The following is a 19,976-nucleotide window of genomic DNA, read 5'->3' as shown; positions in this document are numbered from 1 at the left end:
AATACTATAATCTGTACTTTTCTTAGAACTTGTCAATAAGAAAATCCTCCATTTGCAGTTTCATTTCACTTTCTATGTCTCTCTCTGTCTTCAGCTTAATAAGATACAATATTATTAACAGACCACAACTGACAGAAGACTACGTCACAAATCTGTGTTCCTCACTCAGAAAGACCGTAGGCAAAAGGTCAAGACCAAGCAATCTTGTGTAAGTGCCACCTCGTGCCTTGTAAAGAGAGAGGAAGAATTCTTTTACAGGCAGCCCTTGCCCTTCTTTTTCATTTTGGACTTTGCTATGAATTAAGACTTGATCGCTATGTCTTTTGCAGCTTTCATGATGCTTTTATCAGTTCACTGTCAATGTTCTACTCAGGTTTGTAAGAGTTGGAACAAGCCCTGTAAGGCATTCTATTCTAAGTGGAAGGATGTAGTGAGATGTTATTCAACTATGACTCATTGTACAGGATATTTTGAGAAGTTGTATTCAAGTTGTTTTCTGCAGTGAAACCAGACATATTTCAATTAGATATTTTCCACTTGTTTTGAGGACTGCGTTTTGCAACCTTTTCAGGTACCAGAGTGAGGAATATACTACAGTTCTCGATGGAACATTTTTCAGATGAAAGGACTGTTCAACCTGTCATTCATGTGGTGAATTGTTTTATGGGTAGGTTTGCAACAGTTCAAACTGACTAGAGTGTTCCGATTTCTGTTAGTATAACTTCTGACTGGGCAGATTCAGATACGTTGTGTTAAATCTAATGTAGCTATACTGCTGTGGATTTCAGTTAATTAGAATTTTAATCAAGAATTTTATCTCCAAATTTGAGTGTATATTTTGTGATTCCCAGAAATGCATCTTGCAAGGTGATAAAATGATGCGTATGTTTTTTTGGCAGTTAAGTGCTTGAGTTCTTTATGCTTTCATAAAAGTATTGGTGTTTCATATTTTTCTGTGTGAGCAATGTTTTTATTCACTCTCTGGCTTTGGCTAATGAAACAATTAAGTGTATAATTGAACTATGTGCTTGAAAAATAGTGCCATATTAATCTCTAACGTATGTTTATACAAAGGTATTTACATCCTAGATGGCTTTTCCTATTGTATTAAATTCTGGGAAGGCTGCAGAACAGATCAGTTCAGTCAGTCAAACATAACTGCAGACTGTGTTGTTTTCACAGTAGGGACTAATGCTTGTTATCTAGTCTCCAGCCTATTATGACATGTTTTTGTTTTGTGTCTGTCTTTGACAGAGTGCTGTGTCTAGGAGCAGAGTGCCTAATCAGTTACACTGTAATGCTTCTTTTCCAGTACTGAACTGAGGTCAGACATTAGAAAAAAAAATAAAATTAAAAAGATCTATTAAATATTAATGTCTTATTAAAGTTAAGCCAGTACAGAGCACAAGATAAATTATTCTGTTTGCTTAAAATTGAGCTTTAAACAACAGCATTGTATTTGTTGCTGGTTCAACAGTTTCCAGGCAGTGGCTGATATGATAAATCACTTTAATATGCAAGCATTTTCACAAGGTTAATTTTACAGGACTAATCATTTCCTTGTATATCAAAGTTAAGTTTTGGAAAATCTTGTTAAAACACTTTCTGTTTCCTAAAGTCAAATCTGGTTCTGAAATTACTTTTAACAGAACATGCTTCAGTATGCTAAGATGTGGATTCATCCTGTTTAACTCGAGGTACTCAGGCTATGGTTCCACAGTAATTAATACCAAGATCTATGCACTGACATAATGCCCAGCAGCACATTTGACCTGGATCAAATATGTGCACATGATCGCATATCAGTTGAATTAGGCAGAGTACACAATACGAAGGTCACTATCTTTATGCTTTTATGCTATCTTTATACTAGCCAATGGGAGGGAAGTGATTAGAATAACTGATTTGACGTGAATGATGCCAGCTAATTATTACAAAAATAACTATTCAAAGTTGTTAAACCACTTCATTCCAGCAGAACGAATTTTATAGTGGATCAGTGCTTTGATTATGATTTTTTAATCATAGATGGGCTATGATGTTTTTTATCTGTATTAGAAAACTTAAAGGCTGCTGTGCCATTGATTCCTGGCCTTAAATTTAAGTTGGGGTTCCAGAATGCCAAAATAAGCAGTCTGTGCCCTCTTTAGCTTTTCTTTAGCTGCTTTTTCCCATTTCTGTATCATTCCTTTTGTTGTCAGCAAAACCATCCTGTGTCTGTGAGCTGAAAAACAACTTGCTGAAAAGCAACTTTTTTTACGTCATGTTAATCCAGATCAAGTCCTCAACCCAGTTCACTGTTCAGCTGTGTAAACACTCCGAGCATGAATGGCCAGTGAAGAAACAGCAGAGCTAAGCCCTGGTGGCTGAAACAGCAATGCTGCTTAAATGGAAACCACAGCCAAAGTTGCTGCACTGGGAGGCGAGTCATTCTGTGCTTGAGTTCTTAGACGCAGATAAACTCAGTCAATAATTGAGTCCACTTTGAATTTGAGTTGCCTTGTGTAGCTGTCTATATCTTTGTTGTTGATTGTAGAGCTGTCCTAGGATCACTGACTTGTTAGCAGACCACTCAGGAGTTGGCAACTGGTAGAATGAATTTAGGCCTAAAAGCTATATATGCAGTTGGCCTGGAACATTAAATCTCTTCTTTTGAGTACAGCCTTCCAAATTTCAAGGAAGTGTTTGTTTCCTCTTCTCTAAATCATGATGATCTCATTTTTTTGCTTAGGGCTTATTGTTATATTTTATTTGGCTTTGTGGATTTGTGCAAAGCATTTGACACTGTCCTGCATGACATATCCTTGTCGCTAAATTGGAGACACAGATTTGATGGATGGACCACTTGTGGGTAATTAAAAGAGAACAGGTTTAGATCAGATATTTTGAAGAAATTCTTTACTGTGTGTGTGGCAAGGCACTGGCACAGGTTACCTAGAGAGGCTGTGGATGCCCCATTCCTGGAGGTGTTCAAGGTCAGGCTGGATGGGGCTGTGAGCAACCTGGTCTGGTGGGAGATATCCATGCCCATGGCAGTGGGGTGGAATTAGATGATCTTTAAGGTCCCTTCTAATCCAAACGTTTGTATGATTTTATGGTTTGCCTGCAAACCAAAGTACACAAGTGGAAAGATTCTTCCAATTTCTGCAAACTTTCTTCCTAAGTGCAGAAATGTTACCAGTTATGTACATAGTTCCTAATGCTGTTCCATGAACAGATCACAGAAACAGCTGTGTACTGAGTCCAACTGATAGCTACTCAGGTCAGGTATCCTGTATCTGATAGTGGCAAAGTAGATGTCAAGTAAAACACAAAAGCACACCAACCCATAGTGATGCTTTCCCAGAATGCTTTCTCAGCCCCTGAACATCTAAAAAAAAGAAGTAACAAAAAGGTATGAATGTTGAGAGCCATAAATAATCTTCCACAGTCCTTTTGTCTGTGTCATCACTTACCTTTTGATGTGCACTGCAGTACATTCTAAACCCTGTTGTGTTCATAGCAGGCCATGACTCCTTTCATATGCATTTTTTGTTTTCTGTTCAGGGCAATTTTGGAGTCAGAGGGTGGGACCTGCCTCTTGCCTTGGCTTGTCCCAGTATGGAACCAAGATGCATCCAAAATTCACATAGCACTCCCAAGAGCTACAAAGTATGGACTGTGCTTCCATCTGTGCTTATAGGAATGTTCTCAGCTGAAATCCAGCACCTTTTGCAGTCTTAGAAATGTGTGTTTAGCATTGCAAAGAAGCCTGGAAGTAACCTCATCTAGAAATAGCTTCATTAAAATTTACCTTGGATTTTGCCAGGCATAGAAGATATTTCTTGGTCTGTTTATCCACATGAATTTAAATATATGTATATATATTTTTGCATCATTTAGCTGTTAAAATGTTTGCTTACAGTCATAAGTATTCATGATGTACTTTTCTTTGCATTTTTGGTTGAGTTATGAATGCAAAGATGTATAAAATGCAAAGTGACAAGAAGTATTTTACAAGGCATTCTAAGAACAAGAACTTTTTTTTTTCTTCCCAGTGTCTTCTCTTACTGAGCTGAATTCTAATTAATAGCACTTTATGGCTCAGTATGATTTCATTATCATCTTAGAGTGTTTTCCATTGAGTAGCTAACAGTATAAGGAATCTTTCCTTTTCGTCTTATGTTTCTATTGGTTTTCTTCTACAAAGAGATTGCACTTTCAGTAGGATATATTTTTAGAACCTTTGTAATTTTATTTGTCATACAAAGGTCAGCCTTAGTGGATTAAAGAAAATATAAGCATTGACATAATTTACTGTGGGTGAATACAAAATAATATCCAAAACCTCAATTAGGTGAAATGTAATAAACGCAACATAATTTCCTGCATTCGCTGGGGAAAAGATGGTTTGCATTTAAATTCTTAAGCAACCTTTTCTGAATATGTTCTATTTCTTGCCCTGCTGCAGTCGTGTAAAATTAAATTGGAAGTGATTTCTTGCCATGTGGGTTTTCTCCCTCTCATTCATGATAATACAATACTAGAGGGAATCATAAAAATAATAATTGAGGGAATTCCTCATGTATTTTTATCAGAAGGCCGAAATAGTTGGCATAAAGCCATAACTGGTGTTGCCTTTTTAAATCCAGATATCTTGCCTTTGTCGCTCTCAGATCAAGCCCTTTTGCTCATTATTTCTTTTTTACTTCTATTTGAAACAATGCAAACACAACCAGAGCATTTTGGAGCAGTGGTATGTCGTGTCAACCTGGCAGATTCCAGACTAGTGCTAAAGTATTTTGGTAGCTTTGCCAATAGATGGAGAGGAGGTTGCTTTAAACACTTCCATCTGTGTAATAGAGGTGATATTGCTACCTGTGTGGTCTATTTCACTCTCAGTGAGAGATATAAGGATTTGGAGGTTTTGGCATTTCTGTTTAAGGAGCTCAGAAATATAGATGCTGTTACAAATGTGTAAACACACACCTCTTACTGTATTTCATCCCTTGAAAGTTTCAACTTTTTAGGGCTGCTTTCTGGCCTTCTATTTATCCTTTTCTTTACGTTGGTTTATGTTCTAAACAAAACTCTTCAACATCTGTCACATTCAAAGAGAGGCTGTTAATTCTCTTGTATTTGAGACTTTTAACAGAAACATGAAAAAAAGAACCTTACAAGGAAGTCTTAGCTCCACAGTAACAGTTCTTTCATTGCTAGATTGAAAAAGGAAAATGGACCCTCAGGTGGAAGGAACCCATATTTTCAGGTGGAAAGAACCCTTGCACAGTTTCTTTCTGGTATTGTCTTCTAGTTTAGTGTCATTTACCAAAACTAGTCAACAACAACAAAAAGTTTTGATGCAGTTTTACTCCCATGTTTCATGCTTCTGCAACAGGTCTATCTAATCTATGCAAGCTCAAGTTTTTTGACATGATTTTCAATGCCAAACTGAAGGTGGTAGTGGTGAACATGTTACTGTCACAGAATACGTGCAATTGTTTATTTTTATAGCATAGAGTGGATTTACTAATTGATAGTTAAAGATGATATTTATTTTTATTTTATCTGGCAAGGGCTGTATTATACCCAGTTTTTTGGTTTAGCATTGGCTGATACTCATGGCACACACAATTCAGCAGCAAGCAGCTCTGAAAATTTCTGATAGCTACAGTGAAAATCCTTCCAAAATTTTTAGTTTCTTTCTGATTTAAGACTCACTTGTGTGAGCTGCAGATTAGAGGGGTTTAGCAGTAAATCAGTTCCTATTGGAAAATTCTGATCTATCGAAAGTGACGTTTTTAGCCAGTAGTGAATGAGGATCAGACATCTGGTGTTACTACGAACCCAATCTGCACTAATCTAGAGCTGCAAAAGTTAAATGTGCTGAAGCCAGAAACTTCAGCAAGCCAGAGCATGCTCATGCTCCAGTTTGTCACTGAATTAGGTCAGGTTTATATAACTCCTCAAACTCTCCTGCTTTACTACAGCATTATTTCCAGGATGATCAGCTATGAGACATATCTGCTTGCAAAGTGTTTTGAAGCTAGGGATTGCAAAGGCTTCTTGACTCTCACTCATAACAGGTGGCTCTCTAAAGTTTCTGAAATACCTAACATCTCCAGGACTAAGACAGACCAAATAGCAAGACTGGATATTGGTAACTTTGTCCTGGAGGTCTGGAGAGCTGCTGGCTAACCTTGTCCATTTCCATTGGCAACCAGGGCACATTTTACTGTTGCTATAGCTCATAGTTTTCAAGCTAAATATTGACTAAGTATCGTAAGACTTTCAGATGTGTGCATTTGTCCCATTTTGGTATTTTCATTCTAATTTAGCTTGAGCTTGATATGTCTTCCATTAATTTTAAAATTACCAGCAAGTTAATTTGATTTCCTAGCCAACAGTTATGCTGAGCATTATTTTTTTCCATGTGGTGTTTGTGGGAGTAGAGGGTATGGAACATTTTGTTTGTTTGGGCCCTTTCTCTTCTAAAAAAAAAAAAGTCTACAGTAGAAACTTGCTTTGACTTTTGTTTATTAGGAAATTCACAAGAACTGCTGTGTGAGCAATCCATGCATACCATGTCCTCCTCTTGTGTGGTTACTTCTGCATTTTATCACTGTAGCTGAACAGCATTGCTTTTGGAATAGACAGATTTCCTCCTAGATATTTTAGGAAGGAATTCTGATGTTTTAAGGTTAAACTGAAAGGTTTCAATGAATCCTCCTATTTTCTTGCATTACCTCTGGTTGTAATGGTGAGCCAGCCATTTTCATTTTGAAAATGATCTTTCATGAACCAAGTACCCAATTCTTAGCACAATTAAAGTAAGCAAGCTACAACAGCATAAGTCTTGGGACTGTCTTGGGCCCCAGTTATATTCCTCCTCACTTACCTGTTCAGATTTGTATAGGTGTCTTTGCATTAGGTGGAAAGATACACCTTTACATACTCCTTTTCTTTATAAAGTAGAAGTCAAGGGTGATGATACAAGGCCACAGCTGTGAGCAATGTGTGGCCAGTGATGGTCAGCACACTGCTGGTTTCTCAGCCTTCCCCAGCTGATGTTGTGAAGTACAGTGATTCACCACTAAAAGTTTTGTGGCAAGGTGATAAAGAGATAACATGATGCCATGTAGATAAACAGACGATTAAGGGCTAAGGCGGGTCAGCATGGAATACTGATAGGGAGGGCTTCGCAGAGGTGCTGTGGTTGTTTCAGGGCATTACTGTTTCAGACTTCAGCTGACATCTCAGTAATCCCATTTCTGAAGTAGATTTAATAAAATGTGAAAACACCTAAAATATTTCAACAAGGAATCTAATCTAACTTAATTCAAAATAACTTAGTAACTTAATGTGACAACTCACAATAAGTTTATGCAGCTAGTGTCAGCAGCCCTGTGAATCATTCTAACAGTCTGCAGGCAATTTTTCTTTGAAAGCTTTGTATTGAAAATATACAAGGGTGTGCTGTGTAAATTGTCATGTAAGAAGACAAAGACCAATTTTCAGTTTCATTTGAAGACAGAATAAAACGCCTAGGAAAAGGATGTAATGACTCATGTAAGAGTAATCACGGTTTATGCAGGGCTGCCCAGCTACTAGTCCCATTACTGAGCACCCAGTCGTGTTACTAAGGAAATTACTACTGCTTTTCTAGGTCTTATTCATAAAACGTGACAATGAACCATGACATTACCTCCTGCGTAATGCCTGTGCCTGAAAATTCCCTGAGATTTTTCATATCTGTCAATGTATATGTTACGACTGATGATTATGTGGTAACTGATCTGAATTTTTGGCATGATATTTTAGAGATTTTTCAGTGAACTACGGAAGATATGGTAGAAACAAGACCTTTTCCTTTATGTAATGAGGAAAATACTAGTGTGCACTTATGTAGTGTGTTTCACTCGATGGTCTTGTGGTACTCAGAGACGTGGTTTAATGGGTAACATTGGTGGTAGGGGGATGGTTGGACCAGATGATCATGGAGGTCTTTTCTGACCTTTATGATTTTATGACAACTGAGAAAGTACTATATGGTCTTTCCTGTGAATATATTTACCACTGTGATGTACGTTAGAAAAAAAACTTACAGGAGGTAAGTGGATTCATCAGAACATTAGAATGAAAAGTGTAATACAAGTGTCTCAACTCTTCTTTCTATGTTCTCACTATAATTATGTTTTTCTTGCACAGGACATAGTGAGACATTTTGTTGTCCAGGACAGGATCACATTCTGGCAGTATGGGTTCCTTTCCCCTCTCCCTGCTCTTCCCCTCCCTCCCACAGCTGTACATGTATTTTGAAGAAAGATTGTGCCTGAAATATCATATGGGAAATCCCCATAGATTGTTCCACGTGGCATGACATTCTGGAATCTGCCACTGTGGCTGAAATGTTTATCGTTTATATTGATTTTCCTGTCCTTAGTACTTACCTGATTTTGCACAACTGGCAGTGACAAAAGCTACCATCACAGTTTGCCATCAGCTATCCCAGATTTGCCATCTTTCCTAGTTCACCAGTATCTCAAATGTCATTGCATTTGGGAAAACCTTTGTTGAAAAAAAAAAAGTGGGTTTAGACCTCATTTTGTGTGAGAACAGTTTGAATTTAGATTGTAACTTCAAGATTTTGTTCAGTATCATTATAATGTTATTATGTTCTGTAATTTGGGAGGAAATACATGTAGGTACGAAGGTGTCCACCAGCATGCCACCAGTGGTGAGTGAGATCCTGCCACAAGGGAGTGAATCCTTCGGGAAACTGTCATCTTTTATTTTTTTTTTCTAAACTTAACTGTTTTTGAAGTAGTTGCTGTAAAAGGCGTGTGGCACTACCAATGGTAATGTTTTCCTACTGCTCACGCCTTCCTTACGGAACCAAAGTGGAGTTGCTATGGGGAGGGAAGCACCAGTCAGAAATGCCACTGTGAGCTTCCTGTACTTTAGAACGTTAGACAAATTTATTTTTCCATTCTTCTATTTTTCTCCAGTCTCTTCTTCCTCTACAACATATTGGAGTTCTCTCTACATGTGTATATATATATATATATATTCTTGTATTAAACTAACCATTTTACTTGAGTTTTCTTGATTTCTCAGACTTTTCCAATAAATTTAGTCTCCCAATTCTTAATTCTGCAAAATACAGGATGGCTAAATAGTCTTAGCTTGGACTGATAGGAGCAATCTGCCACAGAGAAGGCTGTGGTGTGTACATGTACGCATGCACAGGCTGTGTTCGGACGAAAACAAGCAATAAATGGGATTACCTGGGGAAAGGAGATGGGTGATCTGAATACATGTCTTAAAGGTGATACTGAAAAGGTAGAGGGCAGTGGGTTGGGTCCTTGTGGATCCGATGTCAGGCTGTGCTGTTCTTCAGGGCATAAAGAGAACTTGGCGTTTGTGGTTGTGTGAAAGGAGAGGGCAATGGGTTTGTTGTCTACGGCCAGTGTGTTACTACTGCCTGATCCTCTGCAGGTATTTGAGTCTTTGTGTTAGAAAGCATGTTTTATAGCACCAGCGTGTTGTACAAATATCTTCATGTGACGTGGTGGGATGAGGGGAAGTCTGCTAAAGTCAGTAACGTGGAAAGTGAGCAATGACACTCCCAAGTGTCCGTCAGCGGGGTGCATTTGGGAAACTGTTACTTCTCGCCTAGCAACCCTGGTTTAGCGGCAGAAATTACGGCAGCCAAGTTGTTAAACGCGTGAAACAGGGCCCGGGGAGGTGACCGCATGTCAGCGCCCGGCGTGGCGGGGCCTCGGAGGGAGTGGCCGGGACCGGCAACCGCCGCCCGCCGCTGCCCGAGCCGGTCGCAGCGCCCCGGCCCCGGCCCCGGCCCCAGCCGCAGCCCCAGGCGGCCCGGCCGCGGCAGCAGGTGAGGGGCGTCCGGCAGCCGGGCGCGGCGCCCGAGGTGAGTCCCGCGGAGAGGCGCGGAGCCGGGGCAGCGGAGGGGCGCTCGGGGGAGGCTGCGGCGGCGGCCCCTTGGGGGCGGTTGTCGCCAGCTGCCGCCGCGGCGGGGCGGCTCTCCGGCACGTCCCGGCTCGCCGCCCGTGAGCTCGCCCCGAGCGCCCGGCACCGCGACGGGAGCTGGGCTGCGCTCGAGGGAGCCGCGGCGGTGGGAGCGGTAGGTGTGGGACGGCGCCTTGCTCGGGGCGGAGGGCGGAAGGCTGGCACGCCGCCACGGCCAAGGGTCCGGCGGGCAGCCCTGGCCCTGGCCCTGGAGGCCGTGAGGCGGCGGCCCTCGGGACGGCCGGGCCTCCGCCCCTAGCGCGGGGTCCGCGGGAAGCTGCCGAGTGGTCCCAGCTGCAGAAGGGGTGCGCTTGAGATACCGAGGTACTTCGCCGAGGACAGAGAAAGGAAATACTCTTCGTATTGACTTGATCTTTTTTTCTCTCAGGCGCTCGTATAAAGGCTCTTTTTTTTTTCTGTCCAAATTTGCAATTTAGATAAGTTGGTTGTTAGTTCAAAATAATAAAGCGAGTATTTGCTGCTGAAAAAAAAAAAATTGAAATATTTCGTTTGCAGTTAGAGTCATTTTTTCTTCTTTTTGGTACTAAAATCGTGGGAACAGAGCAGCAAGCAAAGTAATAAATGACTTCCTATATGAGAGGAATAATAAAAGCTTGTATTTTGAAGCTTTAGCTGAAAAAACACTTAGATTTGACAGTAGCCTTGGTGACGTCTGCTTCTGCCAGCAAAATGGGAATAGAATGGTTATTGCAAGTTAAGGCTTCAGGATTACTGGGCTGACTGGTTGGGCATGTAAGTTTCTGAGATGATTTTATAGTATAGGCCAAATGATGAGGTCTGTACGTGTTTATTCTTGAGAACTCTTCAGTGATCACTTTTTCATGTTCTGCATGCGTTCTGTTTCACGAGAGTACTAGTTATAAAGCACATTTAAAATATATTGTCAGATTACAGTGCAAGGATGTATGCGGGAAATGATGTGTGTATGCATGTATACAAGGAAGGAGAAGGAGAGCAAGAAGAGTTTGATGACTCAGGAGCCTTTGGAAGCACTGACCTGTCTGTAATCTGGTGCTGAGTTTTTGATGTTTGACAGACTCATGTGTTTTCTGATAGTAGCTTAAAGCCTTTGAACTATCGTGTATGCTTTCTCAATCTATTTCTCCTTATCGTAACAGGCTGTAGGTTATCGAACCTTAATATTCTTCTCATAGTCCTGCAACCTGTTTGCTATAGCAGCTACTGCAGAAGTTTATCCTGTTTAAAATACAAACAAAATAAAAAACATAAAATGCAGATTGTAGCCATTTTAGGAGTAGAAATAATCTCTCTTTTATTATACAAATGAAAAAGACTACGTTGCTTCTTGGGAAATAACATGTAATCTGCCTTCAGTTTATAGCAGCTTTATTTTTGATTTCATTTCTTCCCCTAATATATTAACTTCTGTGGCTTTTCAGTCATGCTTTTTGTGTTTCCCTAAGTTTTTCTATTACTACACAGAAAATAAATCTGAGGAAATTAAATTTATCTTTTTTTTTTTTTTTTCCCCTGAACTTGGCTTTCTTTACCACTGAAATTGATTGCTTTCTTTAGTTCCCACATGGATATCCATAGCACATGTAAATGTACCAAGTAGCTCAACGGCAAGAGAAGAGTTTTATATCCTCACTCCTGTTACTGTTTTGGAGGGAGGGAGGGAAGATGGAGGAAACTTGTATGGAAATGTACTGTGTCAAAAGTAAGTATGGTTTTCATGAAAGTTGACTACATCCCATAACAACTAGAGAACATAAGGCAGTTTTTGACTGGATGTGTTAAACCATTTTCAACCCTCTTAGCTTCATAATATATATAATGATAAAACAATGGTAAAAAAAGTGTTGTGCCATGGGTGATATAAGCAACAGGTATAGACTTCGGTGAGTCTGAAGTCCAGGGGATTCTCCTTGTTAGGAGTAAGGCTTTGAGAGAAGTGTGAATCTTTTAATGTCCAAAACTGATGTAGTTATAATGTAGAGTTTTGAGATAGCTTGAGAGTCTGATTCAGAGCTCAGAAATTGCTTTTCAGTTCCCTTTTATGAGACTTCCATTAGCATGACCATGTACTTGCTCTGTTTGTTATGCTGTTCACGAATCTCTGAGGCCGAAGTGGAGATTGCTTTTCCTTCCTTTACCCTCCTCCAGCGTGCTGAAACAATGAAGTAGCAACCATTGGCACCAGTTGTGCTGTGTTGTGGGTTGGGAGGGCCTCTTGTTCTTGTACCTGTGTCAGGTTGAATGGAGCTTCAGAATGCTTCGGACTGCAAACTGCATCGGCAAGTATGTGAAGACTGAGCTGGAAAGTTTGTGTTTGCATCCCAAAGCTAAAAGGACATAAACAGAAGAATTTCCGTATATTATTTTTGAGCAAAGGAAGGTTTTTTTTTTTGTTTGTTTCATTGTTTATGTGGTTCTTTTTGGTTTTGAGCAACGATGTGAAGAGACGCACACCCCATTGGATTAGATCTTGGTTCATGTTTGGTCTTGCCCACCAGATAGGTATTTTATTCTGTGTCTGATCTCATATGGTTTCCTAAAGGCCATGTTGGTTTTAAAGATGACTTAGTTTGTGTTCCCTCATTCCCATTCACAACAAAAAGACAGGACATACCACAAATTACCTGGAAACAGTTCATGCCCTCCAGTTCTCTGAATGCAGAATCCGACTTCTGCCAATTATACTTCTGCCTTATACTTTCCCTAATTACAGACTGAAGAAAGAGAAATTGCACTCTCTATAAAAAATATCAATGTGGACTTTTAAGTTACTTCTGGTCTCTCCTTCCGCTATAATTTCTACCATTTCCATTGTTGACTGCGTGATGACAGATATTTTAAGTTCACTGTCTCTTAGGGAGTAAAACTGCCAGGGGTTCTATCTCTAGCAAAGTCAAACATTCTTTGAATCATACGTTAAAGTATTTGAGATATTCCAGAGTCTTCAGCTGAGGAGGCTTCCTCCTGCAGTGTTTACATTGAATACAAGAAAAATGTATGGACAGTTTGGCAAGACTTTTGTTACCAAGCTAATTGTTGTAATTCTTAGTTTACATTTGTGAAGAATACTTAGTATAGGAGCAGATAAGCAAGCAGATAAATTTGTATAGAGGTTAGCAGACCTGTTTGTTTTGGTTTTTGAGGGGAGGATTGCTTGAAATATTGTCAAAGCTTCTGTGCCCGTGTAATTGTGGCTAACTGTATTGCAAGTTTTTGAATGCCTTGAGATTCTTACGTTTGGGACTCTAACTCAACTCCTCAAAACAAAACTCAGATGTGAATTTGAGGATTGGGTGTTGAATATGTGAATTGGAGGATGTTATTAAGGGAGTGAGTTACGCGGTACAATGATTAGGACATAACTGAGGGTGTCTGGTTTGGTTTTCTTTAAAAAGGGCTTGTTAGGAGGGGAGGTTAAAAGGAGAATAATGTACTTCAGGAGATCATCATTCATTTGGTGAAAAATTCCGAGATCAGATTAGAATCCTATTAGATTGATATAATTATCCTGTGATTCAATTAGGAGAAGGGACACTTACCTTTCTTTGTGGATCCTCAAACACATGGTGACTGAGAGTGTACTGTCATTGTAAGCCTATCATGGACTCAGCTGGTATCAGCTATTAAACTGAAGTGTCTGTTGTTTTAAAGTGTCTTGGTTTTGCTATCCATCCACATGAACTATCGTGTTTCATAGTGATGATCTTGCAGAAAGGCCAAGGAAAATCTTGCTGAATGGATAAAACACTTAAATAGTCAGAATTCAGAGTTTCGGAGGGTTTTTTTTGTAAACCAATAAGAAAATATTATTATTAAATACAGAATCTTAGCAGCTCCAAAATAGGAGAATAACAATACATTTATGCCATATGAGCAAGCTAGCCTCCATTTTTTAGGCCATTTATAAATGATGATTGCTTCCTTACTACATTAAACACAAAAAGGTTGAGTTTTCAAATGATTGTGTGAATTATAAGGAGCTTATTCCCTCTCCTCCTCCCCCACCCCCCATATTGATTGAGATCAATTTTATAATTCCTTTCTAATAAATTAATTTACAAATTAATTTACTGGAAATAAGCTCTGTCTTTTTACTCTAGCTAGGAAATTGTAGCCTTGTGGTAAACGTTTGCATTTTAGAGCTTCCCCTCTGTACCAGTTGTTTTGCTTAATAATAGACACAATACAATTATAATACAAGCCTGGCTTTATGACACTTTTGTTTTGTTTTGAAAATAATTATTAATACTAACCAGCAGAAACTGTGTCTTCAACGCACTTGATAAATGGAGAGGTGACTTAGTATTTCACATCAAGGGACCATATGATGATTTAAGATAAAGATTTTTTTATTATGATTATTTTTGGTGAGCATGTGGTTTGGTTTCTCTAGGGTTTTGAATTGTATTTGGATCTACACAACTAACAGTCTGACTTCTTTTTAACTTCTCAGCTCTTTTCTACTCTTTTCAACAAGAAACATTACCGAGGTCAAACAGATTCTCTCTCAGACCAGAGATGCTATTTCCAGAGGCTGTTCTACTAAAGTATATAGCAGCTCTGTTTAGAGTCTTGGCAGATTTGAAGATGAAAAAAATCATAATCTAAGCGTTTCTTATCATGAGCGAACATTTATTGTAGGGCCTTCAACAAGGGAGAAATGGGAAGGGGTTTGTGGTGGATGTCTGGAAACTTTACCCAGCCTGTGAATCTCTCTTCAGTGCAGCTGACAGAAGATAGCAGAATTCTTTCATAGGTTTGACATCAGCTTTAGTGTTACTGTAAAACTAAGCCTGTTATGATAGTCTCTGAGCAGAAATAACAGTAGTTTCAGTGCAGTGACACTTCTGTAGTCCTTGTTGTGCTGAGGCTGGAGAAGGGAGCAGGAGAGTATAGAACCAGCTATGTTTTTGTTGCAGCACCTGTACATTTCTCCAAACCAGAGGAATTCTTGTGTAGGTTTAAGAAGCTGACTTCCAGGCTGTTGGACCTTCGAGGTACTACTCTTTTTTTCTGACATGAAACTAGACTAAAGTCAGAACAGATTCTTTCTAACTTCTATCTCCAAAAAGCTTTCCTGGCTTCTGATTTCATATCAGTCTGTGCTGCTCATGCACTTTTTCCAGTTTTCATAGGAGACACCTGGTTGACTAGTACCTGGCTCAAATAATGTTGGATTGGATGACTTTACGACGTTCATTCCATAGAATAGTTTTTGCAGTCTAACATACCTGGATAGGATAAGGCAGCTTGTCTTCTGAAGTAGGCTTTTTTTTTTTTGAGGATGAGTACAGGGATCTGTTAATGTGCCTGAAGTGTTTGTCTCTGAGAGTTTTTTGCTCATGATAACAGAAAAACCTGTACTGTACAGCAGGTTACAACAGATGGTACAAGAGACTGACAGCTATGCAAATCCCTAATGTCAGCAATGATTTGAGCCAGCAGTCTGTGCATGCTGCAGGAGAGAATTCCAGTAATCTGTTGCTGCCCTTATCTCTCGGGTAGAGCCCTTTAGTTTTCAGCTTGTTGTAAATATGTGACCAGTTCTCTGCTAGATTTATTACTTGAGCAAGACTTTTCAGGAAGTATTTCCTTCACAGTGTGCCAGCCACTGGATTTAGAAGTGTCCAAACCAAGCTGTAGAGAGCCTAAATGCCCTTAAAATTTTGCTTTTTGTTAATGATTCTAAGTTGATGTCTGACTCCTCAGAGGATGTGCATAAGCAAAAAAGGAGGAACCTCATACAGAAAAATGGAGAATAGTTCAGGGTCTGGTGTTGCATATGTGCTCAAATCAGTTGTTTTTTATTGTGACTTCTCATGTATGTAGAAGTTAGTATGCACATGCTTGACACATGCAGTTGGGAGCAAATGTGACTTGATTATAATACAGCCTACCTCTTGAAGAAGCTGACTGCCTTAAAGCAAAGCAGAAGTTCGGTTTTAAGTGCTTTTGTTAATTGTGGTATTTAATTTCCATTAAAATGGGGCTTTGATTGATGTCCTATGATTTTTATTTTTATTTTTTTCCAGAACCAAGAATGATAGCTGCAGGGAAATTTGCAAGCCTTCCCAGAAATGTCCCGGTGAATCATCAGTTATCATTAGCTTCTTCCATGGACCTTTTGACCACCAAACCTTCACTAGCTGAGCAGCACTCAGACTCCTTTCAAGACATCTCTATCCATGGCACTCTCCCCAGGAAGAAGAAGGGGACAGTTCCCATTAGATCCTGTGATGTATTTAGCCACATGGGAACGTTACCGTACACCAAAACACACCGGCAGCAGCCACCTTTTATACAAGATGTCATAGAAGAGTATCCTTTACCAAATGGAAAGAGCAACAAACTCCATGCCAGGTACTTGTAAAACCTTAATTTACATTTGCTTGTTGCGTAGGAATTATTAGATATTTCTCTAAACCTCTAAATGTCTAGTTAGTGGTACAGATGTTTCTTATAACTTTGAGTGCTAATGGAAGTTGATTTCTTCTCATGTACTCAGTTTAGCTCTTGATGGGAGGAGACAAACACAAAAAAAAACCAATGTGAAACAGGCAATATTTGGGATTGTGTGGGAATCTGATGCATAGATTTCAGGAATTCTGAGAATTTCTTTTTTGACTTAATATCTCAGGCTTTAACATAATTTCCCTTTTCCAGTAAGATCAGTAGTCAGTATGGGCTGTCCAATATGAATGCCTGTTTAAAATTACCTTCTATGCCACTGTGTCTGTGGCACTTAGGGATTTGGATATTTAGATATCTGTGGAGCTTTTCAACAATAATTTTCAAGGGCTAGGTCTTGCCTCTGAACCTTTAAAAGGTATAGCATTGCTATACTGTTTCCATGGAGGAAACTTTTAAAATAAACTTTAACTTTTTTATTTAAACTTTAAATAAAGAATCAGAAATCACTGAATTGCTTTGTAATGGCCCTTTGGATTGTTCTAACAGAGCAGTTTTAACCAGAAAATCAAACTGGTCAAACTTGTTTTGGATTTGAATTCAGTACTTACAGGGATGAAGTGTGGAGGAAAGGAGAAAATGGTACTCTAGCTGCTTCCTACCTAGAGCTGTGTGTGAGCTGTTGTTCTTGAAGACTCTGTAGAACCCAAAGTACGCTCATCAAACTATTCCCATAGTAGTCATTGCCTCACTTCTGACTCTTGACTCTTGAGAAGAATTCCATGACTCTTGAGAAGAATTCTCAAGAATCTTGAATTCTGCTTTCCTAGCTATGCTTTCTTTCTGCTTTCCTAGCTATGAATTCTGCTTTCATAGCTAGCTTTTGTTTTGGGAATCTGTCTTCACCACCAATATTAATTGCCACAGAAAATAATTTTGCGATTAGCTTTGTTTGTTCTGATATTTAGGTCTATAAAATGGGGACATTTTTTTCAGCTAACATAAGAAAACTTCAGTGCAATATAGTGGATCTATTAAAGGCACAAAGGTGAGTGAGCGTCAAGTTGTTTGGGTGACAGAGATAAAGGTTGAGGAAAAGATAACCGAATAACAACTTCTGAAAAAGCATACACAGTTTGCTTCTTTCATTTATAGGATATGTTCTCAAACCTCATGAGAGAAGGAGAGTTCTAATTATATGGGGTTGCGTGTGTACAGTGTTTTTTGTTTGTATGCTTTTGCTTGTGGCATACCAGATCAAACTTTCTCCTCACTTGAAAATAAATTTTTCTTCTCTATATCCCTTTTACTTGTGAAAGAAAAAAGGACCTCAACATGTTCAGTATTCTGCTGTCAATGACCTCTGAGACATACCTGCTTACACAAACTGACTTCTTAACATAATTTACTTCTTTGATTCTTGTACTTTTAGAGAACCCAAGCAGCCATGGTTGCTGCTATTAAAAGAATATGATGGTATACGTAGAAGTTTTCTTACACCTTCCTTCCCAGGAGCAGTTAGTAAACATGATTTGCAAGAGGTGTTTTTTCTCTTGGGAGACTAGAACTTCTATATTAAATATAGAATACTTGTAACTGGTAACTTTCTTTGTCCTCTGAAGAACACCTCTGCGCAAGCTGTAAGAGTAAGAACAGAAAGCTTGCAAGGAAAAGGTGAAGAAGTTCTTTCTAATCAGAATGAAAACAAAGCTTTTGAAATGATAAGGAATTCAAAGGATGATGTCAGTCTAGCCTATTCATAGAATTTGCATATTTTGAGTCATAACAGCAAGTACTGTTCCTGTGTTTGATTTTCCAGCGACTTTGCTAAAACACACACGTGATACTATGTTAACAACTGCTGCCTTTCGCTTAATTTTAACAACAGATCTTTATACAGTCTGCTCCATATCCTGACAGCCCAGTTACATTGGAGCAGGAGGTACTGTTAACTTGACAGCAAATATGTCACTTCTCGAGTCTCCTTTGGGTGACTGTACCATTTGCTAGTATATTTTAAAAGAAAACTGGGAGAACAAGTCTGATTTTCCTGTGGTAAGAGTTCTGCTGTATATGCTAAGGTACATGTATATTCTAACGCTTACACTCAAATTGAAATTAGTTGAGACTGACAGTATAGGGAAGTCCACATTACCTTATCTGTGTTTTATGAAACCAGCCCTGTAATAGTTTGATTCTTGTAGGGACATACATATAATGTTACAAGGATATTCTCATTAGGAGTAAGTCAGCCTTTCATGGCTTTAATGCTGTTTACAAAAAATGTGTGAACACGTGTTTTAGTCAAACTTCTTCTGATGCATTGTTCAACTCTGGTGCTGTATTTGGCATCAGCACACCAGAACTAACAGTCATTAGGACTGCAGTGTTCATGTGCATGTGGATCTGGTTATGCTGAACTTTGACTCAGACATGTCCATAGCTTTAAGCTTGATAACATCTAATTTTAAAAGCATAATTATGGTAACATTTTCAGTAATTCAGAATGAGTAATATAGTCTTTAATCAAATGTATTTTATATAAATAAACATACTTATTTATATAAATACATAATTTTGTGTTACAAAAAATAGGACAAAGTAAGTTAGTAAGTTTGTCCTAAAAATAGGACAAACAAAGTAAGGAGAATGGGGAATGAAGATAATAAATTGTATGATTACCTAATGGAACTCTTGATTTCCAGAAACGTCTGTCTTATGTGACAGCTAACTAATTACATTGCTCTGTAGCTAAGATGGAATATACATGTATGTATAATTGTTTTTGTAGGATTATATTCTGTTGGGTTTTATATTTTTACAACCAGAAAAGTATGTCTTTGTGGAATTTTTAGATTTCTTCTGGATTAACATAGAAAAATATAATTCTGATGTACAAAAGCATTCTTCTAATGTTTTGGTAGCTACTTCATGCAAATGTTTCAGGAAAAAAACAAACCACACAAGAGATGAAGATGAAAAACATGATAGTCACTTCTGAAAACTTGGAAATAGTATTTTGTCGGCTTTCAGTAAAGGAAGATTGTGTTCTCTATTTGGTTTGGGAACTCACAACTGTGCTAGTTTGTTAAGAGGAAAAAAAGCTTTATGAGAAAGACTGTATGCAGTTTTTTCACGTCTCTTGGAAATAATTCAATGGCCAAAATTAGAAGTAACTGAGCACTTGAAAGCTATTCTGTTTTATGAGAGAACTCTTGTTTTAGCTTGTATGTGATATTTTTTTTTATCTGATATTGACAATTAATCCTAAATAAAACAAAACTGGAATTTCCCTTTGATACCTGATCCATAGCTCACCCATGTTTAATTAGCTTGACCTTGTTTTATGATGTCTTTATTTAAAGAAGAAAACCTTCAAATGCATATCTGTTGGTAGATTTAAAAAATATGTATTTTTTGTATTGTGTATCTGCTGGGTGTAGGGCAGGTAAGGGGTAGGTTGGGGTCAGCTTCATTCTTTCACTGAGAAATTGGGCAAACCATCTGTAACACTTTCCAATGCTCACTGAACCCTGTTGCAAAATATCAAAATGTCA

General features: G+C 38.7%; 1 protein-coding gene across 6 annotated transcripts in view; it reads left to right on the top strand.

The window, feature by feature from the left end:
• The window catches only part of BCAR3 (BCAR3 adaptor protein, NSP family member), a 97,681-nt gene that overhangs the window by 32,627 nt on the left and 45,078 nt on the right, over window positions 1–19,976 (top strand). For 4 of the 6 annotated variants that reach the window (XM_084528345.1, XM_084528347.1, XM_084528348.1 and 1 more), the window contains exon 2: window positions 16,044–16,371. In XM_084528345.1, coding sequence (XP_084384471.1) covers window positions 16,052–16,371 — 320 coding nt within the window. In that variant the 5' untranslated portion in view covers window positions 16,044–16,051. Of the gene's footprint in view, window positions 1–9,775; window positions 9,914–9,999; window positions 10,127–16,043; window positions 16,372–19,976 lie in introns of those variants that run through there. The other 2 variants (XM_084528344.1, XM_084528346.1) reach the window with 2 other exon arrangements.

This window comes from Aythya ferina (assembly GCF_964211825.1).
Source record: "Aythya ferina genome assembly, chromosome: 8".
In the NCBI taxonomy this organism is placed as follows: domain Eukaryota; kingdom Metazoa; phylum Chordata; class Aves; order Anseriformes; family Anatidae; genus Aythya; species Aythya ferina.
The sequence above is the reverse complement of the archived record's forward strand: the minus strand, read 5'-3'. Positions and strand labels throughout refer to the sequence as shown.